Source organism: Hemiscyllium ocellatum, chromosome 37, assembly GCF_020745735.1.
Source record: "Hemiscyllium ocellatum isolate sHemOce1 chromosome 37, sHemOce1.pat.X.cur, whole genome shotgun sequence".
Taxonomy (NCBI): Eukaryota; Metazoa; Chordata; class Chondrichthyes; order Orectolobiformes; family Hemiscylliidae; genus Hemiscyllium; species Hemiscyllium ocellatum.
In genome coordinates this window covers 30,585,640-30,606,882 of record NC_083437.1, presented here as the reverse complement: position 1 = coordinate 30,606,882, position 21,243 = coordinate 30,585,640, and the positions used below count along the sequence as shown (strand labels likewise).

The window sequence follows — 21,243 nt, the reverse complement described above, 5'->3', positions numbered from 1 at the left end:
TGACCTGCTGTGCTTTTCCAGTGCCACACTGTTTGACTATGATTACATAGACCAGTATAAGGTCAGCCCCCACCACCCCCCCACCACCCCCCACCAAACCCCTTCCCCCCCCCACCCCCCAACCCGCCTCACCGCCAGCCTCTCACGCTCCTGGAAAAGAAGTGCACTCTCTCAGGAAAGAATTTTTTTTAAAAAAATGTCCTTTCATGGCATGTAGGTGTCATTGGCAAGACCAGTATCTGTTCTCCTTCCTTACCTGCCCTTAGGTTCAGCAGGTTGTTAGGCCATATCAAGCACTTTGCTGTGGGCCACATGTCGGCCAGACCAGGGAAGGATCAGGGAGATTTACAGCTTCATCATCATAGAACCCCTACAGTGTGGAAACAGGCCATTTGGCCCAACAAGTCCATACTGACTCATTCCCCTACCCTAATGCGCGCATTTCCCTGAACTAATACACCTAACCTACACACCCCTGAACACTTCTGTTTAACACAGAGGCTTAACTTCTGTTTCAGATGGAAACTTCATCTCTCCCTCTCTCTCTCTCTCTGTTTCTGTTCTAACAAACCAGTCTATAATTTTAAAGACCTGTCAGATCTCCCCTCCTGTGAGAAAGAGAGTCCCAGCCTGCTCAGCCTTTTACAGATTGCTGCGGTATTGAGATTTTTTTTCACTTTCTCCTCATTATTGGGAGGATCAGAGCCGTGCACCGTGTGTAGGTGCAGTGCCCTTTAAGAATTTCCACAGAGGTGAGGTTGCCTCCAGGTGTGACTGGATATGTCATCTTGTTTCCGGTGAGTTTGGGCAGATTGAGTAGAGAAATCTGATTCTGGCCTGTTAGCGTTGCTGAGATTTGACAATGAACAGGAGGTGGAAGGAATGCGTCACAAGACAAGCTTCTGCTTGTCAGGGGTGGGTTGATTTCAACTGAAATCTCTCCTAAAGAGGCACCAAAAGGCATTGAGACATCTTAGCCTCCCTGAATCTTTCCTGCTGTTCGTCAGTATGGGAGTAGGAGTTAAACTCTTTCTCACTCCCAACTCTGTCTTGCTGCTCCCCTACTGACTGGTTTCTGACTTCAATCCCCTGCCCCCATCAGTATAACTGACTCCAGCTGGCTGGGTGGGGCAGGCAGCAATAGTGTGGCATGGGGTATCACAGACAGAGCTGCTTCTGAGGGGCCTTTGGCCTGCCCTGCCCTGTCAGGATGTGCTCAGGAATAACCAAGGGTCAGTAACAGAGCAGTGATGGCTTGAGGAATCACCCTCCCATCTGCAACACATTCACTTTACACAATCTGTTACCAGAGCTGGGAATTATATCCAAAACTACAGCAAGGGCATTTATTCTGCCAAATGAAACAAACACTGATATCCTCTTTTCTCACACACAAACACAGACACAAAAGAAATGGACATACACACACACATAGACACATACATATACACACACACACACAGACATACAAACACAGACACACAAACACACACATACAAATACACACACAGACACAAATATAGACCTACTCACAGACACATACATATATGCAAACACACAGATACACATGCATTCATAGGTGGTCATCCAGGTCCTCTAGTCTGTTCTGTTATTCATGATCTGTTTCTTAATTCTTCACACACCTAGCTTTGATAAGAGTTCATATGCCTATACACTGTCCCTACTCTCTGTTTGCTCTGTCCAGATCAGTTCCTGATCACGACAATATGGGTTGCTTCCAATTATTTTTGCTCACAAGCTAACAATCACCAACATTCTCCTATTTAACATATTAATGAGCTCTAAACAATTCAACAAACTATTTTAGGTCTGATTTATCCTGTGCAAATCCAAACCACAGTTCACTGATCGATCCATGTCCAGCAAATAGGCCAGACACTAGGTCTGTAAAATATAACTTCACTACGACATGTGTTCGACTAATAGGATTAGGATTTCCTAATTTATCATTCTTGCCCTTAAGCATGGAGTGACATTGGAGACAAAAGAAATAGGACAGATGTCAGAGGTAGTTTCTTTACCCAGAGAGTAGTAAGGGTATGGAATGCTTTGCCTGCAACGGTAGTAGATTCGCCAACTTTAAGTATATTTAAGTCATCATTGGACAAGCATATGGATGTACATGGAACAGTGTAGGTTAGATGGGCTTCAGATTGGTATGACAGGTCGGCGCAACATCGAGGGCTGAATGGCCTGTATTGCGCTGTAATGTTCTATGTTCTATAACACAGTTTCACTCATGGGGATAATCACACACATAAACCAACATGAGTCTGGACAGACACTGCATACTACATCTCAGTGTTATACAGAGACAGACCTGTCCCCACCAGTACTGTACCCCAGTGTTATACAGTGACAGTCCTGTACCCACCAGTACTGTACCCCAGTGTTATACAGTGACGAACCTGTCCCCACCAGTACTGTACCCCACTGTTACACAGTGACAGACCAGTCCCAACCAGTACTGTACCCCAGTGTTATACAGTGATGGACCTGTACCCACCAGTACTGTACTCCAGCGTTACACAGTGATGAACCAGTACCCACCAGTACTGTACCCCAGTGTTATACAGTGAGGAACCCGTACCCACCAGTACTGTACCCGTGTTATACAGTGACAGACCTGTCCCCACCAGTACTGTACCCCAGTGTTATACATTGACGGACCCGTACCCACCAGTACTGTACCCCAGCGTGGTACAGTGACGGATCTGTACCCACCAGTACTGTACCCCAGTATTATACAGTGATAGACCTGTACCCACCAGTACTGTACCCCAGTGTTATACAGTGACAGACCTGTCCCCACCAGTGCTGTACCCCAGTGTTATACAGGGACAGACCTGTCCCCACCAGTACTGCACCCCAGTGTTATACAGAGACAGACCTGTACCCACCAGTACTGTACCTGTTATACAGTGACAGACCTGACCCAACCAGTACTGTACCTGCTTTACAGAGACAGACCTGTCCCCACCAGTACTGTACCCCAGTGTTATACAGTGATGAACCTGTAACCACCAGTACTGTACCCCAGTGTTACACAGTGACAGACCTGTCCCCATCAGTAGTGTTACCCAGTATTATATAGTGACAGACCTGTCCCCACCAATACTGTCTCCCAGTGTTATACAGTGATGGACCTGTCCCCACCGGTACTGTCCCCCAGTGTTACACAGTGATGGACCTGTACCCACAGGTACTGTACCCCAGTGTTATATAGTGACATACCTGTACCCGAGTAAAAAGTGAGGTCTGCAGATGCTGGAGATCAGAGCTGAAAATGTGTTGCTGGTTAAAGCACAGCAGGTCAGGCAGCATCCAAGGAACAGGAAATTCGACGTTTCGGGCCAGAGCCCTTCATCAAGAAGAGCCTGATGAAGGGCTCTGGCCTGAAACTTCGAATTTCCTGTTCCTTGGATGCTGCCTGACCTGCTGTGCTTTAACCAGCAACACATTTTTAGACCTGTACCCACCAGTACTGTACCCCAGTGTTACACAGTGACAGACCTGTACCCACTAGTATTATATCCTAGGGTTATACAGTGACAGACCTATCCCCACCAGTACTGTACCTCAGTGTTATACAGTGTCAGTCCTGTCCCACCAGTACTGTACCCCAGTATTCCACAGTGACAGTCATGTATCCCCAGTCCTGTATCCCAGTGTTATACAGTGACAGACCTGTCCCCACCAGTACTGTACCCGTGTTATACAGTGACAGACCTGTCCCCACCAGTACTGTACCCGTGTTACACAGTGACAGACCTGTCCCCACCAGTACTGTACCCCAGTATTACACAGTGACAGACCTGACCCAACCAGTACTGTACCCCAGTGTTATACAGTGACAAACCTGTACCGACCAGTACTGTACCCCAGTGTTATACAGTGACAGACCTGACCCAACCAGTACTGTACTCCAGTGTAATACAGTGACAGACCTGTCCCCACCAGTACTGTACCCCAGTGTTATACAGTGATAGACCTGTCCCCACCAGTGCTACCCCAGTGTTAGACAGTGACAAACCTGTCCCCACCAGTACTGTACCCCAGTGTTATACAGGGACAGACCTGTCCCCACCGGTACTGTACCCCAGTTTTATACAGTGACAGACCTGTCCCCACCAGTACTGCACCCCAGTGTTACACAGTGGCGGACCTGTACCCACCAGTACTGTACCTGTTATACAGTGACAGACCTGTCCCCACCAGTACTGTATCCCAGTGTTATACAGTGACAGACCTGTCCCCACCAGTACTGCACCCCAGTGTTATACAGTGACAGACCTGTACCCACCAGTACTGTACCTGTTATACAGTGACAGACCTGACCCAACCAGTACTGTACCCATGTTATACAGAGACAGACCTGTCCCCACCAGTACTGTACCCCAGTGTTATACAGTGACAGTCCTGTATCCCCAGTCCTGTATCCCAGTGTTATACAGTGACAGACCTGTCCCCACCAGTACCATATCTCTGTTTTAAGAATTCAATGTGTCTTTTCTGAGGCAAAATGCATTCTCTGAGAAGGATATATCCTGTAAATGTGCTGTGCTGTGTTTTATTTTCTTTACAGTTCAAGTGGGGATCATGAAAAGTCCACTCTCACAGCCTTTGACAGTTGCAGAAAGCAGAACAACAGGATGATCGAATAGATCCACAATGCTCAGCTGGTTGAAGTGTTTATGTTTGAATTCACCTTTCTCCTGCCCTTATCTAAACAGTGTGGGATGCCAATTATCAGGCGCACGTCACGCTGCCATTCGCTCTCCATGCCACTCCTGCCAACACCTGTTTGTAACCTGGTGTCTGTTACTGTGAGCACAGTGGGAGTTGCTCTCTATCAGTCAGTATAAAGAGAGCTGCAATCCAGCTTGGGTCCGATTTGGTTATCTTTGGTCTTAGTTTTGATATCAGACTGTGCTGAGAGTTCAGCAAGTCAACGCTCACCTGAGTGAACAAATCTTTTTCTTCCTTTTCTCAGGTACGTGACACAACCATTTCTTTGAGTTGGCTCAATGCCCAGCCTGGGCCTGTGTCAATTGGAGAACTGATTTGCTCCTTTCAAAAAGGAAAGCCCCTCCCAACTGTCTCGAGTTTGTGCGGTTACTTTGATCCTCGATGCTCTTTCAACCGACAGTGGGCCTTTGAGGAATGTGTGAGACTCCCCGAGGCAGCCCTGCAAAGCTCAGGAGACTTTACCGATGGTCTGAACGGCAGAACACCGAACCCTGATTGTGAGGAACATTGACTGACTGGTGCAGCACGTCCCTGAGTTGGCTCCTCACACCAAACCTTTCTGCCTGTATCCTGTTGACTGTGTTTGGAGTGTGGGGCCAGCATGAGTCAGGCGTCTCCAAAGCCTGGACCTAAAAATCATGAGCTCCCCAAGAAACTGGGAACCCGTCTTCTACACCGCAATCACTTCCTGACCAAGAACATTGTCTGTGTGGGTAAGTTACTTCCTTCAATCCTTCTGCAGCTGGACTTTTACATTGAAATCTGCTGCTGGAACGCAGTGGCTTGGCATCTTTGAGATGTTTGCTGTTCCTGAGGAGAATTGTTGCTGGGTCAAGGTTGAAGCAGTTTCAAACTGAGGGTCCAACCCATTCCCATCCTCAGGCAAGTCGCAGGATGCAGTTTACCTTCAGAGTAAAAGCAGTGCACCAGGGGATTGTCGTTGAAAATGTGTGGAGGGAGGAAGAGAGCTTCTTCAAGGAAGGCATCCTTGCAAGAGGATTCGCAGTAGGTTAAAATCTTCGGTTAAAAATGAGGTCTGCAGATGCTGGAGATCACAGTTGAAAATGTGTAGAGGGAGGAAGAGAGCTTCTTCAACTGTGATCTCCAGCATCTGCAGACCTCATTTTTAACACTAGGGGATTGTCCCCCAGATGTGCTGCTTGATGTTACTGGAGGGCACTATTCCCTACAACACAGATCACCACAACAAAGGCACATTATTTCATAACATTGTTGTCATTGTCAAGTGTGGATTGTCACTGGGAAGGCTGGGTATCCAGAATGGAATAGTGCAGGGAGCCAGCTCAGGGGACAGTGAAATGTCTGTCTCATTGTGAAGACACAGACTCAGACTGGGCAAGAATGGCAAGATTCCTTCCCCAATGGGACATCGACAAACCTTCGGGCTTTTAGAATAATCTGCTAGATTTTTATTTTCCAGATTTAAACATTGCAATCAAATCCTCAAACTACAATGGTGGGATGTGAATGGATGTTCTCTGGATTATTATAGCTGCCCACTCTCCCAGCTTACTGGCCGAGCAATATAGCCACTTCATTCCCCTACCCTGTCTGTGTAACATCTGCTGCTCTGTCTTTGCAAATAGCTCAAGCAGTTCACCACTTAGAAATCAGCGTCTGTACAAAACCAATGGGACAATGGAAGGAGTGGGAATGCAACAAATTCCAGCATAATGATAGATCACTGAGTATATGAAATGCACTCCATTCTGTGTAGAAATGTGAGCAATTATTCCAACAGCAACTCCCGTCCTATGGGGGGGTTGTTCATATTCTGGGGTGTGAGGATAATGTCTGTCTTCTTTCACGGTTACTGCTGTAGCAGGAATCTCCAGGGAACTTCAACCACTGATACACTATGGAGGTCAGGCAGAGTGTAATTGGAACTGTTCACAGATTTCAAGGCCGCAGACCAAGGGCTGGATTTCTCTGCATGTCACTACGTTGTGACTAATTGATATCAGATTTATTTTTTTAATTCATTTTGTGCGATGTGGGTGTCACTGGCTGGGCCCAGCCTTTATTGCCCGTCCCTAGTTGCCCCTTGAGAAGGTGGGGGTGAGCTGCCTTCTTGAACCGCTGCAGTCCACCTGCTGTGGGTTGACCCACAATGCCACTGGGGAGGGAATTGCAGGATTTTGACCCACCGACAGTGAAGGGACAGCAATATATTTCCAAGTCAGGATGGTGAATGACTTAAAGGGGAACTTGAAAGTGATGGTGTTCCCATACGTTTGTTGTCCTTGTCCTTCTGCATGGAATTGGTCGTGGGTTTGGAAGGCGCTGCCTGAGGATCTTTGATGAATTTCTGCAGGGCACTTTGTAAATAGTACACACTGCTGCTACTGAGCGTTGGTGGTGGGGGAGTGGATGCTGGTGGATGTGGTGCCAGTCAAGTGGGCTGCTTTGTCCTGGATGGTGTCAAACTTCTTGAGTGTTGTTGGAGCTGCAGCCATCCAGGTAAAAGTGGGGAGTATTCCATCAAACTCCTGACTTGTGCAGTGTAGTTGGTGGAAAGGCTTTCAGGAGTCAGGAAGGGAGTTACTTGCTGCAGTATTCCCAGCCTTTGACCTGCTCTTGTAGCCGCTGTGTTTATGTGGAGAGTCCAGTTGAGTTTCTGGTCAATGAAATATAATGTTTAAATACATTTGGTCATGCTGATGATATGTTGGAGATATCTTTTACGTACGTTTATTATACAGACTGAGTTGGCATACTCCTCAGTGCCAATGAGTGGAGTGAGAGAGTTAAATAATGGAATGACAATTGAAAGATATCGATGCTAGATGTCACCATTACAAGTTACCTTCAAATATTACTAACCTAAAGCATGTGTTTGAATTGTGACAGGAAGAATCAATGTTAAAAGTGGTAATTTGGCCGTGGAGATACCCACTCTTGTTTGACAACAAAGATTTTGCCCACTGCAAGATGGCAAAGGGGTCTTCTGCCCCCATTGTGACCACAGCTTGGTGTGGCCATCACTATGTCACAGGAATGAATGGGAAATACTGACATTGTCATCGATGAATGAAGTTGCCTAAAGAAAAATGATAACAGCAAGCAGGGTTTGTGTGAATGTGTGACCGCTCAATAACATAGAGAGATCATTTAATAAATGAACTTTGCATTCCATAAAATTTACTAATTCCCTCTTTGTTAAACATTTTCTCTCCTCCCTCTGTTTCTTTCTCTCCGTGTATGAGAAACTGAAAGAGCTGTGCACAGAACAAACTTCATTCTTGGTGGTGTTGGTACCTGGACCAGGGACTCCTAGTGGCAATAGGCCTGGAGCCTGCATTCTTGGTGGTGTTGGTACCTGGACCAGGGACTCCTGGTGGCAGAAGGCTTGGAGTATGGATCTCTCTGCCTTCTGTCAGACAGCCAATCCTCAATCCTTGCTAGTAGCTCACCTTGAACACCATGGGCCCTCACCTTACTCAGCAGCCTCCTGCGAAGCACCTTATTAAAGACCTTTTGTAAATCTTGATGGATAACATCCACTGGGTTTCCCTAGTCTAACCTACTTGTTACCTCTTCAAAGAATTCTTTAGTAAGGGCACAACCTCCCCTTACTAAATCCATGCTGACTTGTTCTAATCTGACCCTGCACTTCCAAGAATTTAGAAATCTCATCCTTAATGATGGATTCTAGAATTTTACCTACAACTGAGGTTAGGCTAATTGGCCTATAATTTTCCATCTTTTGTTTTGATCCTTTCTTGAACAAGGGGGTTACAACAGCCATTTTCCAATCATCTGGGACTTTCCCTGACTCCAGTGTCGATTGAAAGATCTCAACCAATGCCTCCGCTATTTAAGTACCATGTGACCTGTGGTTATAAATGGCCAGGGAAAAGACCACAAAACATTCCAGTGGTAACGATACACTGGAAAAGAAAAGCTTTAATTTATATAGCGCCTTGCACAACCTCAGGACATCGCAAAACAATTTATAGTCAATTAAATCCTTTATTGAAGTGTAATGTATGAAACACTGCAGCTGATAAACACTTGACAAATTCCTGCAACAAGCAATGTGATAACTTACTAGGTAACAGAAAGGTTAAAACTCAAAAGCTTCAGCATTCTCGTCTCTTTCCGTCACACCTCAGAAACCTGGGCAGATCTGTGAAAGAAAACTGAAGCACCTGTAATATGATGTGAAGACATTGCTAAAATATCCATGTACAGACCATAAGACAAATGAATAGGTGTTTGAATTTAAAAGATCACAAAGAATTATAAACAGAGACACCCAGAAAGTAGAGGAGGCAATGCCCTAATGGTATTATCACTAGATAATTAATCCAGAAACTCAACTAATGTTCTAGGGAGCTGGGTTCAAATCCTGACAGGGTGGAAAATGAATTCAGTAAAGAATCTGGAATTAAGGCACTAATGATGACTATTGCTGACTGTTCAAAAAAAAAACCCATCCAGTTTGCTCATGTCCTTTTGTGGGCGGCACAGTGGTTAGCACTGCTGCCTCACAGCGCCTGTAGACCCGGGTTCAATTCCCGACTCAGGTGACTGACTGTGTGGAGTTTGCACGTTCTCCCCGTGTCTGCGTGGGTTTCCTCCGGGTGCTCCGGTTTCCTCCCACAGTCACAAAGATGTGCGGGTCAGGTGAATTGGCCACGCTAAATTGCCCGTAGTGTTAGGTAAGGGGTAAATGTAGGGGTATGGGTGGGTTGCGCTTCGGCGGGTCGGTGTGGGCTTGTTGGGCCAAAGGGCCTGTTTCCACACTGTAAGTCTAATCTAATCTAAAGAAAGTGCCAGTGTATTTTGGCCACTTGATGTGAGTTGAAAAGTGAAGGCAAAGTGGAGGGGGCAGAAGAGAGGCTACGGTTGGGCGATGGGCATTAGAGTGCTTGCAGGTGAGCTACAGTGGATGTGTGAGAATGGCATGAGACAGATGAGTGTGGCACACTAGGGCACCTGATGTGGCAATAGTACGTCACAAACAGCAACAGGAGTTATTCTGGTGGTTGAGAGATAAACGTTAGCCAAGACATTGTGGAGAGCTCCACTACATCTCGGAAGTCTTCCGCATCCCACTGAGAGGGTAGTCAGAGGCTCAAAGGCTCATTGGAAAGAGGACAGTGCCCACAAGACTGTACCACACTAGAATGCCAGCCTGGAATGGGCATTAATGTCTCTAGAAGCTGGTTGGTCAATGCATTGAGTATAGGAGTTGGGACATCAGTTTGGGGCTGTACGGGTCATTGGTTAGGTCACTTTTGGAATACTGAGTTCAGTTCTGGTTTCCCGGTTATAGAAAGGATGTTGTGAAATTTGAAAGGGTTCAGAAAAGATTTACAAGGATGTCATCAGGGTTGGAGGGTTTGAGCTATAAGGGGAGGCTGAATGGGCTGAAGCTGTTTTCTCTGGAGCATTGAAGACTGAGGGGTGACCTTATAGAGGTTTATAAAATCATGAGGGACATGGATAGCGTAAACAGTCAAGGTCTTTTCCCAGGGATGGGGGACGTCCAAAACTAGAGGTTTAAGGTGAGAGGGGAAAGTTTAAAAAAGGACCTAAGATGAAATTCTTCATACAGAGGGTAGTATGTAGATGGAAAAAACTGCCAGAGGAAGTGGTGGAGGTGGGTACCCCAGAGCCTGACCTTTCGGTGGTGTCAGTGCCTGGATTGGGGATTCCTGGTGATGTTAGGCCTAGAGTCTGGACTCTTAGTGGTGTCAATGCCCTGAGTTGGAGGCAGTAGGCCCAGAGCTTGGACTGTCAGTGTACTGGTACCAAGAGGGGGGACTCTCCGTGGCAGTAGGCCCGGAGCCTGCACTCCCGATGGTGTTGGTGCTCTGAGCGGGGATTTCTGGTGGCAGTAGGCCCAGAGCCTGGATATGCAGTGGTGTTGGTACTCGGAACAGGGGCTACTGCTGGTGTTAGGCCCGGAGCTTGGACTGTCGGTGGTGTTGGTGCCAGAGCGGGAACTCCTGGTGGCAGTAGGCCCGGAGCCTGCAGTCTAGGTGGTGTTGGTGCACGGAGCAGGGACTCCTGGTGGCAGTAGGCCCAGAGCCTGGACTGTCAGTGATGATAGTGCCTGGAGCAGGGACTACTGGTGGCAGTTGGCACAGAGCTTGGACCCTCGGTGGTGTTGGTGCCTGGAGTGGGGACTCCTGGTGGCAGTAGGCCTGGAGCCTGGACCCTTGGTTGTGTTGGTTCCCTGATCAGGAATTCCTGGTGGTGTAAGGCTCTAGGTGGTGTGAGTGAGGCAGTGGCAGGAGGAGAGCTGGGGCTGGGGCATCGGTATCATTATCGCTGTTCCCAGAGTGGGACTCCCTGAACAGTGGAACTCCTTGCAGAGACCTTGCCCAGAAGTCATGCTTGAGACACCAATTTGAACACTTGACGAATTCTTATTTAAGTAATTTCTTTTTATTCTTACTGTACCTCAAAATGGCGATAGATTATAAAGTCTTAGAGATGTACAGCACAGAAACAGACCCTCAATGCCAACCAGATATCCTAAATTAGTCCAGTCACATTTGCCAGCACTTGGCTCATATCCCTCTAAACTCTTCCTATTCATATACCCTCCAGATGCCTTTTAAATGTTCTAATTGTACCAGCCTTCACCACTTCCTCTGGTAGCTCATTCCATACACGCACCACCCTCTGTGTGAAAAAGTTGCCCCTTAGTGGGTAGCATAGTGGCACAGTGGTTAGCGCTGTTGCCTCACAGTGCCAGAGACCCAGGTTCAATTCCCGCCTCAGGCGACTGACTGTGTGGAGTTTGCACATTCTCCCTGTGTCTGTGTGGGTTTCCTCCAGGTGCTCCTGTTTCCTCCCACAGTCCAACAATGTGCAGGTTAGGTGAATTGGCCATGCTAAATTGCCCATAGTGTTAGGTGCAGGGGTAAATTTAGGGGAATGGGTCTGGGTGGGTGCGCTTCGGCGGGTTGATGTGGACTTGTTGGGCTGAAGGGCCTGTTTCCACACTGTAAGTAATCTAATCTCTTTTAAACCTTTCTCTTCTCACCCTAAACCTATGCCTTCTAGTTCTGGACTCCTCCACCTCAGGGCAAAGACATTGTCTATTTATCATGATTTTATAAACCTCAATAAGGTCACCCTTCAGCCTCCGACTCTGCAAGGAAAACAGCCCCAGCCTATTCAGCCTCTCCCTATAGCTCAAACCCTCCAACCTTGGCATCATCCTTGTAAATCTTTTCTGAACACTTTCAAATTTTACAACATCATTCCTATGGCAGGGAGACCAGAATCGCACACAATAACCAATGTCCTATATAGCAACATGACCTCCCAACTCCTGTGCTCGATGCTCTGACCAACTGTGGGAAAAAAAACACTTTTCACTCTATCTTCAAGGTGTATGGGGTAGTGCGGTGGCTCAGTGGGTAACATTACGGTCTAACAGTGTCAGGGAACCGGGCTTGATTCTAGCCTCAGGCAACTGTCTGTGTGGAGTTTACACATTCTCCCCGTGTCTGCGTGGGTTACCTCTGGGTGTTCCAGTTCCCTCCCACAGTCCAAAGATGTGCAGGTTAGGGGTGGATTGTCCATGGGAAATGTGGGGTTACGGGGATAGGGTGAAGGTGTGGGCCTGGGTGGGATGCTGTTCAGAGAGTCGTGTGAAATTGTTGGATCCACACTTTAGGAATTCTGTTCTGATCGAAAGCTCCCACAATGCCACCACTAATTGAATTTAGCAGTAAGTGACAATTATCATTCATACAATTACAACATTTAAAAAGTGTCTGGATATGAATCGAAAAGGTTTCAAGGGATTTGGGCCAAATGCTGGCAAATGGGATGAAGTCGGATTGGGATGTCTGGTCACATGGACGAATGCTGTCAGACTCCGTGACTCAAACCCACAGCTTGTGCAATGCAATGATGCTAAGAGGCCAGGGTCTGGTGCTGTTCTGGCACAGTGCTGAGTCCCTCAGTGATATGCTGTGGGTTCAAGCCCCAGTCCAGGACTTGATGGCCAAGGAGTTCATGTTCATAACATGGTCAATGGCGGATCATCAACCTGCAAATCCTCCCAGTAAGAGCTGATGGAGAAATTGGAGATTCTATCAACTCTAGCCCTTCGTCGAGGACAACAATTGTATGTAGAAGGCTGGGTTGCAGCAGAAAGCAGCAAGCAGGCTGGCTCCATTGACTGGACAACCATGTGGCTCAAATCGGTGCCAAGGATGGGGGAAGGGGTCAATACCCCGGGGTGGCTCTGGGCATCACCTCCTTGTGCTAGGCCCCGGTACAGTGGGTTGAGCCTGCCTTTGGCCTGAGGAGAATGGGGATTGTGTTGTGCAGCAGTGGGAAGCAGACTCAATGTGGCTCCGGTTGCAATAGAACAGTGCCCACCCCTTCAGAGCAAACCCCTTAGCTTATTCACAGTCACCAGTTGATTGTTTTCCCACATGCCATCTGTTTGGAGAACGAGTCAGGACTCAGCTGTAAATGAGGCCCCAGGCTGTTAATTAGTTACCAACAGATTCCTGTTAGTGATTACAAGGTCATGCTTCCTCCGAAGGGCTTTGTGAATGTTTCACAATCATTGAGCTGAGCTCCCACTCTTGTCTGCTGTTCACAGGCGGAACTTTCAAAGGCTGCAGCTTTTAAAATTCCAAATTCCTTCTTGCTCCTGAAGGTGTGGATGCTCACTTGTGAGTTTTGAGGTCAATTCAAACCTCGTTAAACGTGGCTATGTTCCAGCTTCCATTTCTAATGCCCTGTAACTGGAGCGACACATTACCAAGATACTTTGCACAGACAAAAACTTGACACCGAGCCACATAGAGAGGTATTCGGAGAGATGAAGCAGGCTTTAAGGAGTGTCATTAAGGGCGACAGAGGGAGTGTATTTGAAAGCTGACGGCGTAAGTAGCAAGTCATGATCTGGAATACACAAGCTCCGAAATTTCCAAAATGTCTGACTTACGAACACTTGTACCTACAAAGGTGACCCCATACAAGGGTGTGATTTTAAAGACCCAAACTTTTCCTCACCTCATGAACATTGTCCTGCATTGTGTTCCAACTTACAAATGGACTCTGGACCCAGGGACTGCCTGTCCATTGTCTGAAGGCAGGTTTAATAGTCATTTTCAAAAAATTTCTGAATAAATACTTGAAAAGGTGAAAATTGCAAGACAAGGTGGGGTGGGGGGGACGGAGGGGAGAGCAGGAAGTGGGCGGGACTAACTGCCAGTTTTATCAAAAAGCTCCTGCAGGTGTAGTGAACTGAATAGCTTCCTTCAGTACCTGGATTTTGAATGATCCTACATTGACTGATCTACATTGTGACTGGGTCAACACCCTGGAACCCTGTCTCTAACAGCACCGGGAGTGTCCCTGCACCACAGGGACTGGAGAGCTTCAGTAAGGCAGCTGCCCACCACCATGTCAAGGCTGTGGACAACGGCTGGCCCAGTTAGAGCTTCTCATGACACCTGAACAAATAAATGAAGACGTCGCGTTAAAGTGTCAATGGTGTTGTATTCTATCTGATTGGCCCTTCACTGCATTTACACTGTCGTATTCAGCATCCTTACCACCCCGGCAACTCATCCCCCAGCTCCACTAGCTCATGTCAAGTGTATTTGAAAAGTCTATGTGAGGGATTGCAGTTGGTGTCTGAAGAAATGGGCCAGTTACAGGCTGGTTAGGAGACAGACTGTGAATCCCTTGGTGCTGATTAACAGGAAATTACATGCCTCTCATTAAAAACTCCACAAATCACAGGAGGTAAGTTTGGCGTACATTCTTCTCGTCTGAACATTTTATTTAAACATGCTCTGAACTTTCTGATCCGTTGCCATGGTTTCAGAGATGGTTCCCCGATCAGTTTTCATGTTTGTTAATCATTGGCAGGAGTCTGATTCTGAACTTTGAAAGGGAGACCCCTTTAAGATAGTGCGGCCAATCAGAAGGGAACTTGTACTCAAGCTCCCCCCTCCTCTTTCTCATCACTGACAGATATATGGTCCATTCACTTAGCTGTGGGCTCGCACAATGGGCTATTTAACTGTAGAGGCATCACAGACATTTGTAATCTTTTCCCCTTATACTCCGCACACATGCACTCACTCACAGCACATGCCTCCATACTCACTCATTCAAGCTCTCTTGCACACTAACCCTCACACACACAGACTCTGTCTTACATACACACTGACACTCTCTCACACACACCGACTCTCTCTCTCACACTCACTGACTCTCTCTCATACACACCGACTCTCTCTCAGACTCACACTGACTCTCACACTCACACTGACTCTGTCTCACACACACAATGACTCTCTCTCAGACTCACACTGACTCTCACACACTCACTGACTCTCCCTCACACACACAATGACTCTCTCTCAGACTCACTGACTCTCTCTCATACACACCGACTCTCTCTCAGACTCACACTGACTCTCACACACTCACTGACTCTCCCTCACACACACAATGACTCTCTCTCAGACTCACACTGACTCTCACACTCACAGACTGTCTCACACACACTGAGTCTCTCACACACTGGCAGACTCACTGTAATGCACTTCCTCACTCACATACATACTCACACATGGACTCACTCACACTTACTTACACACTCTCTCACACACAAACTGCTCTCCTCCCAAGCTCCAGCCTCCATGAATTTACATTAACCTGGATCGCTGCAAATATCCAAACTCATTCCATTATCACCGCCATTCTCTCTGGTTCCCAATCTGCAGGACATCCCAGCTATCATCTTCCTCCCTCTCTAAGGATCCTCCAAAGCTTCAATACACCAGCCCCAACCCACCTCCCGCAGCCCCTACCCACCTCCCCCAGCCCTTACCCACCTCGCACTGCCCCTACCCCCCCGCTGCTGTCCCTACCCACCTCCCCCTGCCCGTACGCACCTCCCCCAGCCCCTTCCCACCTCCCCCAGCTACCCACCTCCCTGCCTTTGTCCACCTCCCCCTGCCTTTACGACCACCACCTGCCCCTACCCATCACCACCTGCTCTTACCCACCTCCCCCAGCCATTACCCACCAGCCCCAGCCCTTACCCAACTCTCCCTGCCCCTACACACCACCCCCTTCCCTACCCACCTCCCCCAGCTATCCATCTCCCCCAGCCCCTGCCCACCTCCCCCAGCTACCCAACACCCCTGCCTTTATCCACCTCCCCCATGCCCCTACCCATCTCCCGCAGCCCCTACCCACCTTCCCCAGCCGCTACCCACTTCCCCCAGCTCTTACCCACTTCCCCCAGCCCTTACCCATCTCCCACAGCCCTTACCCATCTCCCACAACCCTTACCCATCTCCCACAGCCCTTGCCCACCTCCTGCAGCCATTATCAACCTCCTGCAGCCCATACCCACCTCACCCAGCCCCAACTCACCTCCCGCATCCCTTACCCACTTCCTCCTGCCCTTACCCACCTCCCCCAGCCCTTACCCACCTTCCTATTGTGCCCACTATGTGGCCTTTCCTCATTCCTGCTTTCACTCCCTCATTCAGCAGGTGGAAGCGACGACCTTAAATCTTTTTAAGATGGGGTGTGGGTGTGTGTGTGTGTTGGGGGGGGGGAGTGTAGATTGAATTGTATTAAGCAAGGAGGTGAAAGGTTATCAGGGCTGGGTGGGAATGTGGATTTCTGATCATAACCATAGAGTCATACAGTACAGAAACAGACCCTTCGGCCCAATGCGTCCATACTGACCAGGTCTCCTAAACTGAACTAGTCCCACTTGCCTGTGTGTGACACACATCTCTCTAAACCTTTCCGCACCATGTACCTGTCCAAATATCTTTGAAATGTTGTAACTGTACCCACCTCTACACTTCCTTTGGCAGCTCACACACACATCATCCTCTGTGTGATAAATGTCCCCTTAAGTCCCTTTTAATTCTTTCCCCTCTGACCTTAAACCTGCGCCCTTTAGTTCTGGACTCCTCTAAGCTGGGGAAAAGACCTTGTCTATTCACCCTGTCCATGCTCTTCATGATTTTATAAGCCTCTATAAGGTCACCTCTTAGCCTCTGATGCTCCAGCGAAAAAGTTCCCAGCCCCAGTCTCTCCCTATAGCTCAAACCCTCCGGTCTTGGGAACAAATCTCTTCTTGCACCCGTTCCAGTTTAATAACATCCTTAATATAGCAGGGTGACCAGAATTATGTGCAGTATTCCAAATGTGGCCTTACCCAATGTCTTGTACAAGTGTAATATGAGGTGCCATCTCCTGTACTCAATGCTCTGACCGATGAAGGGAAGATTGCTAAAAGTCTTCTTCATCACCCTGTCTCCCTGTGACACCACTTTCAAAAAGGATGATGTACCTGCATCCCAGGGTGTGGCTGTGGAACAGATCCCTGGGTCAAAATGACCTGCTGCTGCTGCTCCCCCTTGGTATGTCTGTATATCTACAGCAACTGGAGATGTCCTTAATCCCCCTAGTACCAAAAGGTTCCAAAAATGCTGGGGCTGCCAAACGGTCAGGACTATCCTGGTTTCCAGGATCCTGCCCACTCAGGAATGCAGGCGAGAAGGACAATATTAATTTAAAAACCAACTGTCTGCTGTATCCATAAACATTTTTGTTCATCATAAACGTGGGAAGATGATGGTTTGACTGATGTTAATCCGGTCAGATTGATTTTGAAAGGGGACTCTGCATTTTCAATTACTGTGGAAAGACAGCAGATTGAATAACAAAATCTTCAGGAATAGGTCCCACCATAGCAGGTAACCTGCCCGCAGCCTGCTGAGCTGTCAGTGTAAATCTGATGTCTCACTACAAGACTTCAGAGACACTTCCTGAGCAGTCAGCACCTTTCAGAATGCTACAGTGAAGTTGCTGTTGAAGCAGTTAGCCCTCTATCAGTGTGTCGGTACAGTTCTGTGAATTGTGGTGAGCTACAGGAGAGACGGCCCCTACCCAGCCTGAGGGGGGACATAGTGGCACCAGAGACAGTTCAGTGGAGGTAAAAACAATGACTGCAAATGCTGGAAACCAGATTTTGGATTAGTGGTGCTGGAAGAGCACAGCAGTTCAGGCAGCATCCAACGAGCAGTGAAATCGACGTTTCAGGCAAAAGCCCTTCATCAGGAATAAGGGCAGTGAGCCGGAAGCATGGAGAGATAAGCTAGGAGAGGGTGGGGGTGGGGAGAGAGTAGCATAGAGTACAATAGAGTGGGGGAGGGGATGAAGGTGATAGGTCAGGGAGGAGAGGGTGGAATGGACTGGTGGACAAGGAGCTAGGCAGGTACCTGGGAGTTGCAGTGGGAGAGGGACTCCCTGAGATTCTTGTAGAGAGAGGAGGAAAACTTCTTCAAGGCAGGCATCCTTGCAAGGGGATTCGCAGTAGGGTTAAAATCAACGAGGTAAAAACAATGACTGCAGATGCTGGAAACCAGATTCTGGATCAGTGGTGCTGGAAGAGCACAGCAGTTCAGGCAGGTACCTGCCTAGCTCCTTTTCCACCTATCCACTCCACCCTCTCCTCCCTGATCTATCACCTTCATCCCCTCCCCCACTCACCCATTGTACTCTATGCTACTCTCTCCCCACCCCCACCCTCCTCTAGCTTATCTCTCCATGCTTCCAGCTCACTGCCCTTATTCCTGATGAAGGGCTTTTGCCCGAAACGTCGATTCCACTGCTTGTTGGTTGCTGCCTGAACTGCTGTGCTCTTCCAGCAGTTTAGTGGAGGTTCACTGGATCGATTCCCGAGATGAGGCTCTTGGGGAGGGGGTCGGGGGGTGTTTAGGCCCATACTCTCTGCAGTTTATAAGATTGAGAGGAGATCTGGTAAGGTGTTAAAGGGGATTGACAAAAGTAGATGTACAGAGAATGATTCCTCAGGTGAGGCTGTCTGGATGAGAGGTTCTAGTTTTAGGACAAGGAGTAGCAGATTTAAAACTGAGATGAGGAGAGATTACCTCGCTCAGGGGGTGGTGTAGCTGTGGAATGCTGGGACATTGAGTAAAATTGAGGTGGGGGTAGACAGATTTTTAATCAGTAACGGGTTGAAAGGTGGACAGAAAAGTGGAGTTGAGCCTGAGATGAGATTAGGTGTTAGGTGCTGAAGCAAGGCTGAGGAACTGAATGGTCTAATCCTTCAGTTCTTGTTGTGTGATGCTGGGTTCATACACATGCTAAATAAGCAACTAACAACTTGCATTTGTGTGGCGCCTTTTAACATAATGGAGCATGCACGGGAGCGAATGATCAAGCTCAATTTGACACTGAGTCGTAGAGACTTTAAACCTGGTGACCAAAGAATTCAGTTTAAAAGGGAAAGGAAGGATAGAGGTGAAAGGAAGGATAGAGAGGCAAGAGGTTGAGAGAGGGAATTCCAGAGGGAGTCAGAGGTGGAAGTCAGGGATCTCAGCTGGCTGTCAGGCAGGAGGAGGCTGACGATTTAACCAGTCACAGTGCACAGGATGATCCATGTCCCTCTGTGTGGCAGCTCGGTCAGTGATGGCCCTTTAAGAGAGACAGCACCTTCTCTGTGTCAAATTAAACTGCACAGACTCCAAGTGAGGGGTTCAATCTGCTTTCCAAAGTAGAAAGGCGTCAGAATTCCAATCTTTTGGAGTGACTGCCTCTTCCCTGGAGGTGCTGATATATATAGATAAGGCGTTGGCAGCTGTTTGGTTGGAGTGGATGTTTAGTTTCCCGACTGTTTTGAGAGCACCACACAGGAGACAGAAGTGAACCAACTCCGATGGATGGCACAATCTACTCGAAACCTTGACCTTCTTCAGTCTTTCCATTTCCCACTCGGTCAGGTTCCAGGCCCCAACCTCTGCTCCCTCGTGTCATCAGCTAATCCATGAGGCTGGACTATCTCTGGTTTTCCACTGTTCCGTAATGACCAGCTCCCTCCGTACCTCAGATGCTCACAGGCTTGTTGTTGGAGCCTGGGGTGTAGTACCATTCACAGAGTGTCAGTGCATCAATCCCCAGTCTGACAGTGGCTGATGGATTGAGGGAATGGGTGATAAATGGGACTGGAATTGGGGGAGTAGGAGGAGATGGATTTTAACAGGGCATGGTGGAAAATGGGAGATAAACCAGATACTCAATGGCTCAGGGCTATTGAGGGTCAGACAATGCACAAAGGGAGTCGGCCTAGTGAGAAGCAGAGGTCAAAACGGATTATCACCCAGTCTCTCTCTGCCTCTACCATGCTCTGCCTCTCTCTGCCTCTCCACCTCCCTCTACCTCTCCGTCTTCCCTCTGTCTCCCTCTGTCTCTTCACTTCCCTCTGCCTCTCTCTGTCTCTCCACCTCCCTCTACCTCTTTACCTCCCTCTATCGCTCCACCTCCCTCGGCCTCTCTACCTCCCTCTGCCTCTCCACCTCCCTCGGCCTCTCCACCTCCCTCTACCTCTCCACCTCCCTCTACCTCTCCACCTCCCTCTGCCTCTCCCTGTCTCTTTACCACTCTATCCTCCCAGAGTATTGAGTACAGGAGTTGGGAAGTCATGTTGCGGCTGTACAGGACATTGGTTAGGCTGTGCAATTCTGGTCTCCTTCCTATCAGAAAGATGTTGTGAAACTTGAAAGGGCTCAGAAAAGATTTCCAAGGATGTTGCCAGGGTTGGAGGATCTGAGCTACAGGGAGAGTCTGAACAGGCTGGGGCTGTTTTCCCTGGAGCGTTGGAGGCTGAGGGGTGACCTTATAGAGGTTTACAAAATTATGAGGGGCATGGACAGGATAAATAGACAAAATCTTTTCCCTGGGGTCAGGGAGTCCAGAATTAGAGGACATAGGTTTAGGGTGAGAGGGGAAAGATGTAAAAGAGACCTAAGGGGCAATCTTTTCACACAGAGGGTAGTGCGTGTATGGAACGAGCTGCCAGAGGATGTGGTGGAGGCTGGTACAATTGCTACATTTAAGAGGCATTTGGATGGGTATATGAATAGGAAGGGTTTGGAGGGATATGGGCCTTGTGCTGGCAGGTGGGATTGGATTGGGTTCGGATACCTTGTCGGCATAGACAGGTTGGACCGAAGTGTCTGTTTCCATGCTGTACATCTCTATGACTCTATGACTCTAAGAAGGTCCCTTGAAAGCTGAGCTCTGAGAGAAAGCTCTTCACAAGCTGCAGTAGCCTTTGTTGGTGTTTCTCTGTGCGATTCCACTCAGTCCAGTTTCACTCTTTGGCAAACATTGTTCCCATGTAGACGATGTGAAATAGAGATATGAGGGCAAAGACAAAACATTTGATCAGAAAATAGAATCAGTAGTTCCTGTTATCTGTGTGTGGGAGACTGCGGTGAGATATTGTCAGATACAGAGATCCACAATGTGTGGTTTGTTTCAGGGAGAAGGTGTTGAACCTAACCTTGTTTCTGGTTGACGTGAAGAGTAAGTGGACACTGAATGAGGCAAGACTGTACTTGCCTGGGAATCTCGGCGCTTAGAGTGAGCTTGTGTTAGTGTTTGTGTAATAATTCT

The 21,243-nt window shown here is 48.1% G+C and overlaps 1 protein-coding gene across 1 annotated transcript in view; it reads left to right on the top strand.

Moving 5' to 3' along the window:
- plch2a (phospholipase C, eta 2a) overlaps positions 1 to 21,243 on the top strand; it is a 422,301-nt gene that overhangs the window by 25,804 nt on the left and 375,254 nt on the right. The window contains exon 2 of the mRNA XM_060851834.1: positions 5,015 to 5,483. Coding sequence (XP_060707817.1) covers positions 5,372 to 5,483 — 112 coding nt within the window. The 5' untranslated portion in view covers positions 5,015 to 5,371. The remainder of the gene's footprint in view (positions 1 to 5,014; positions 5,484 to 21,243) is intronic.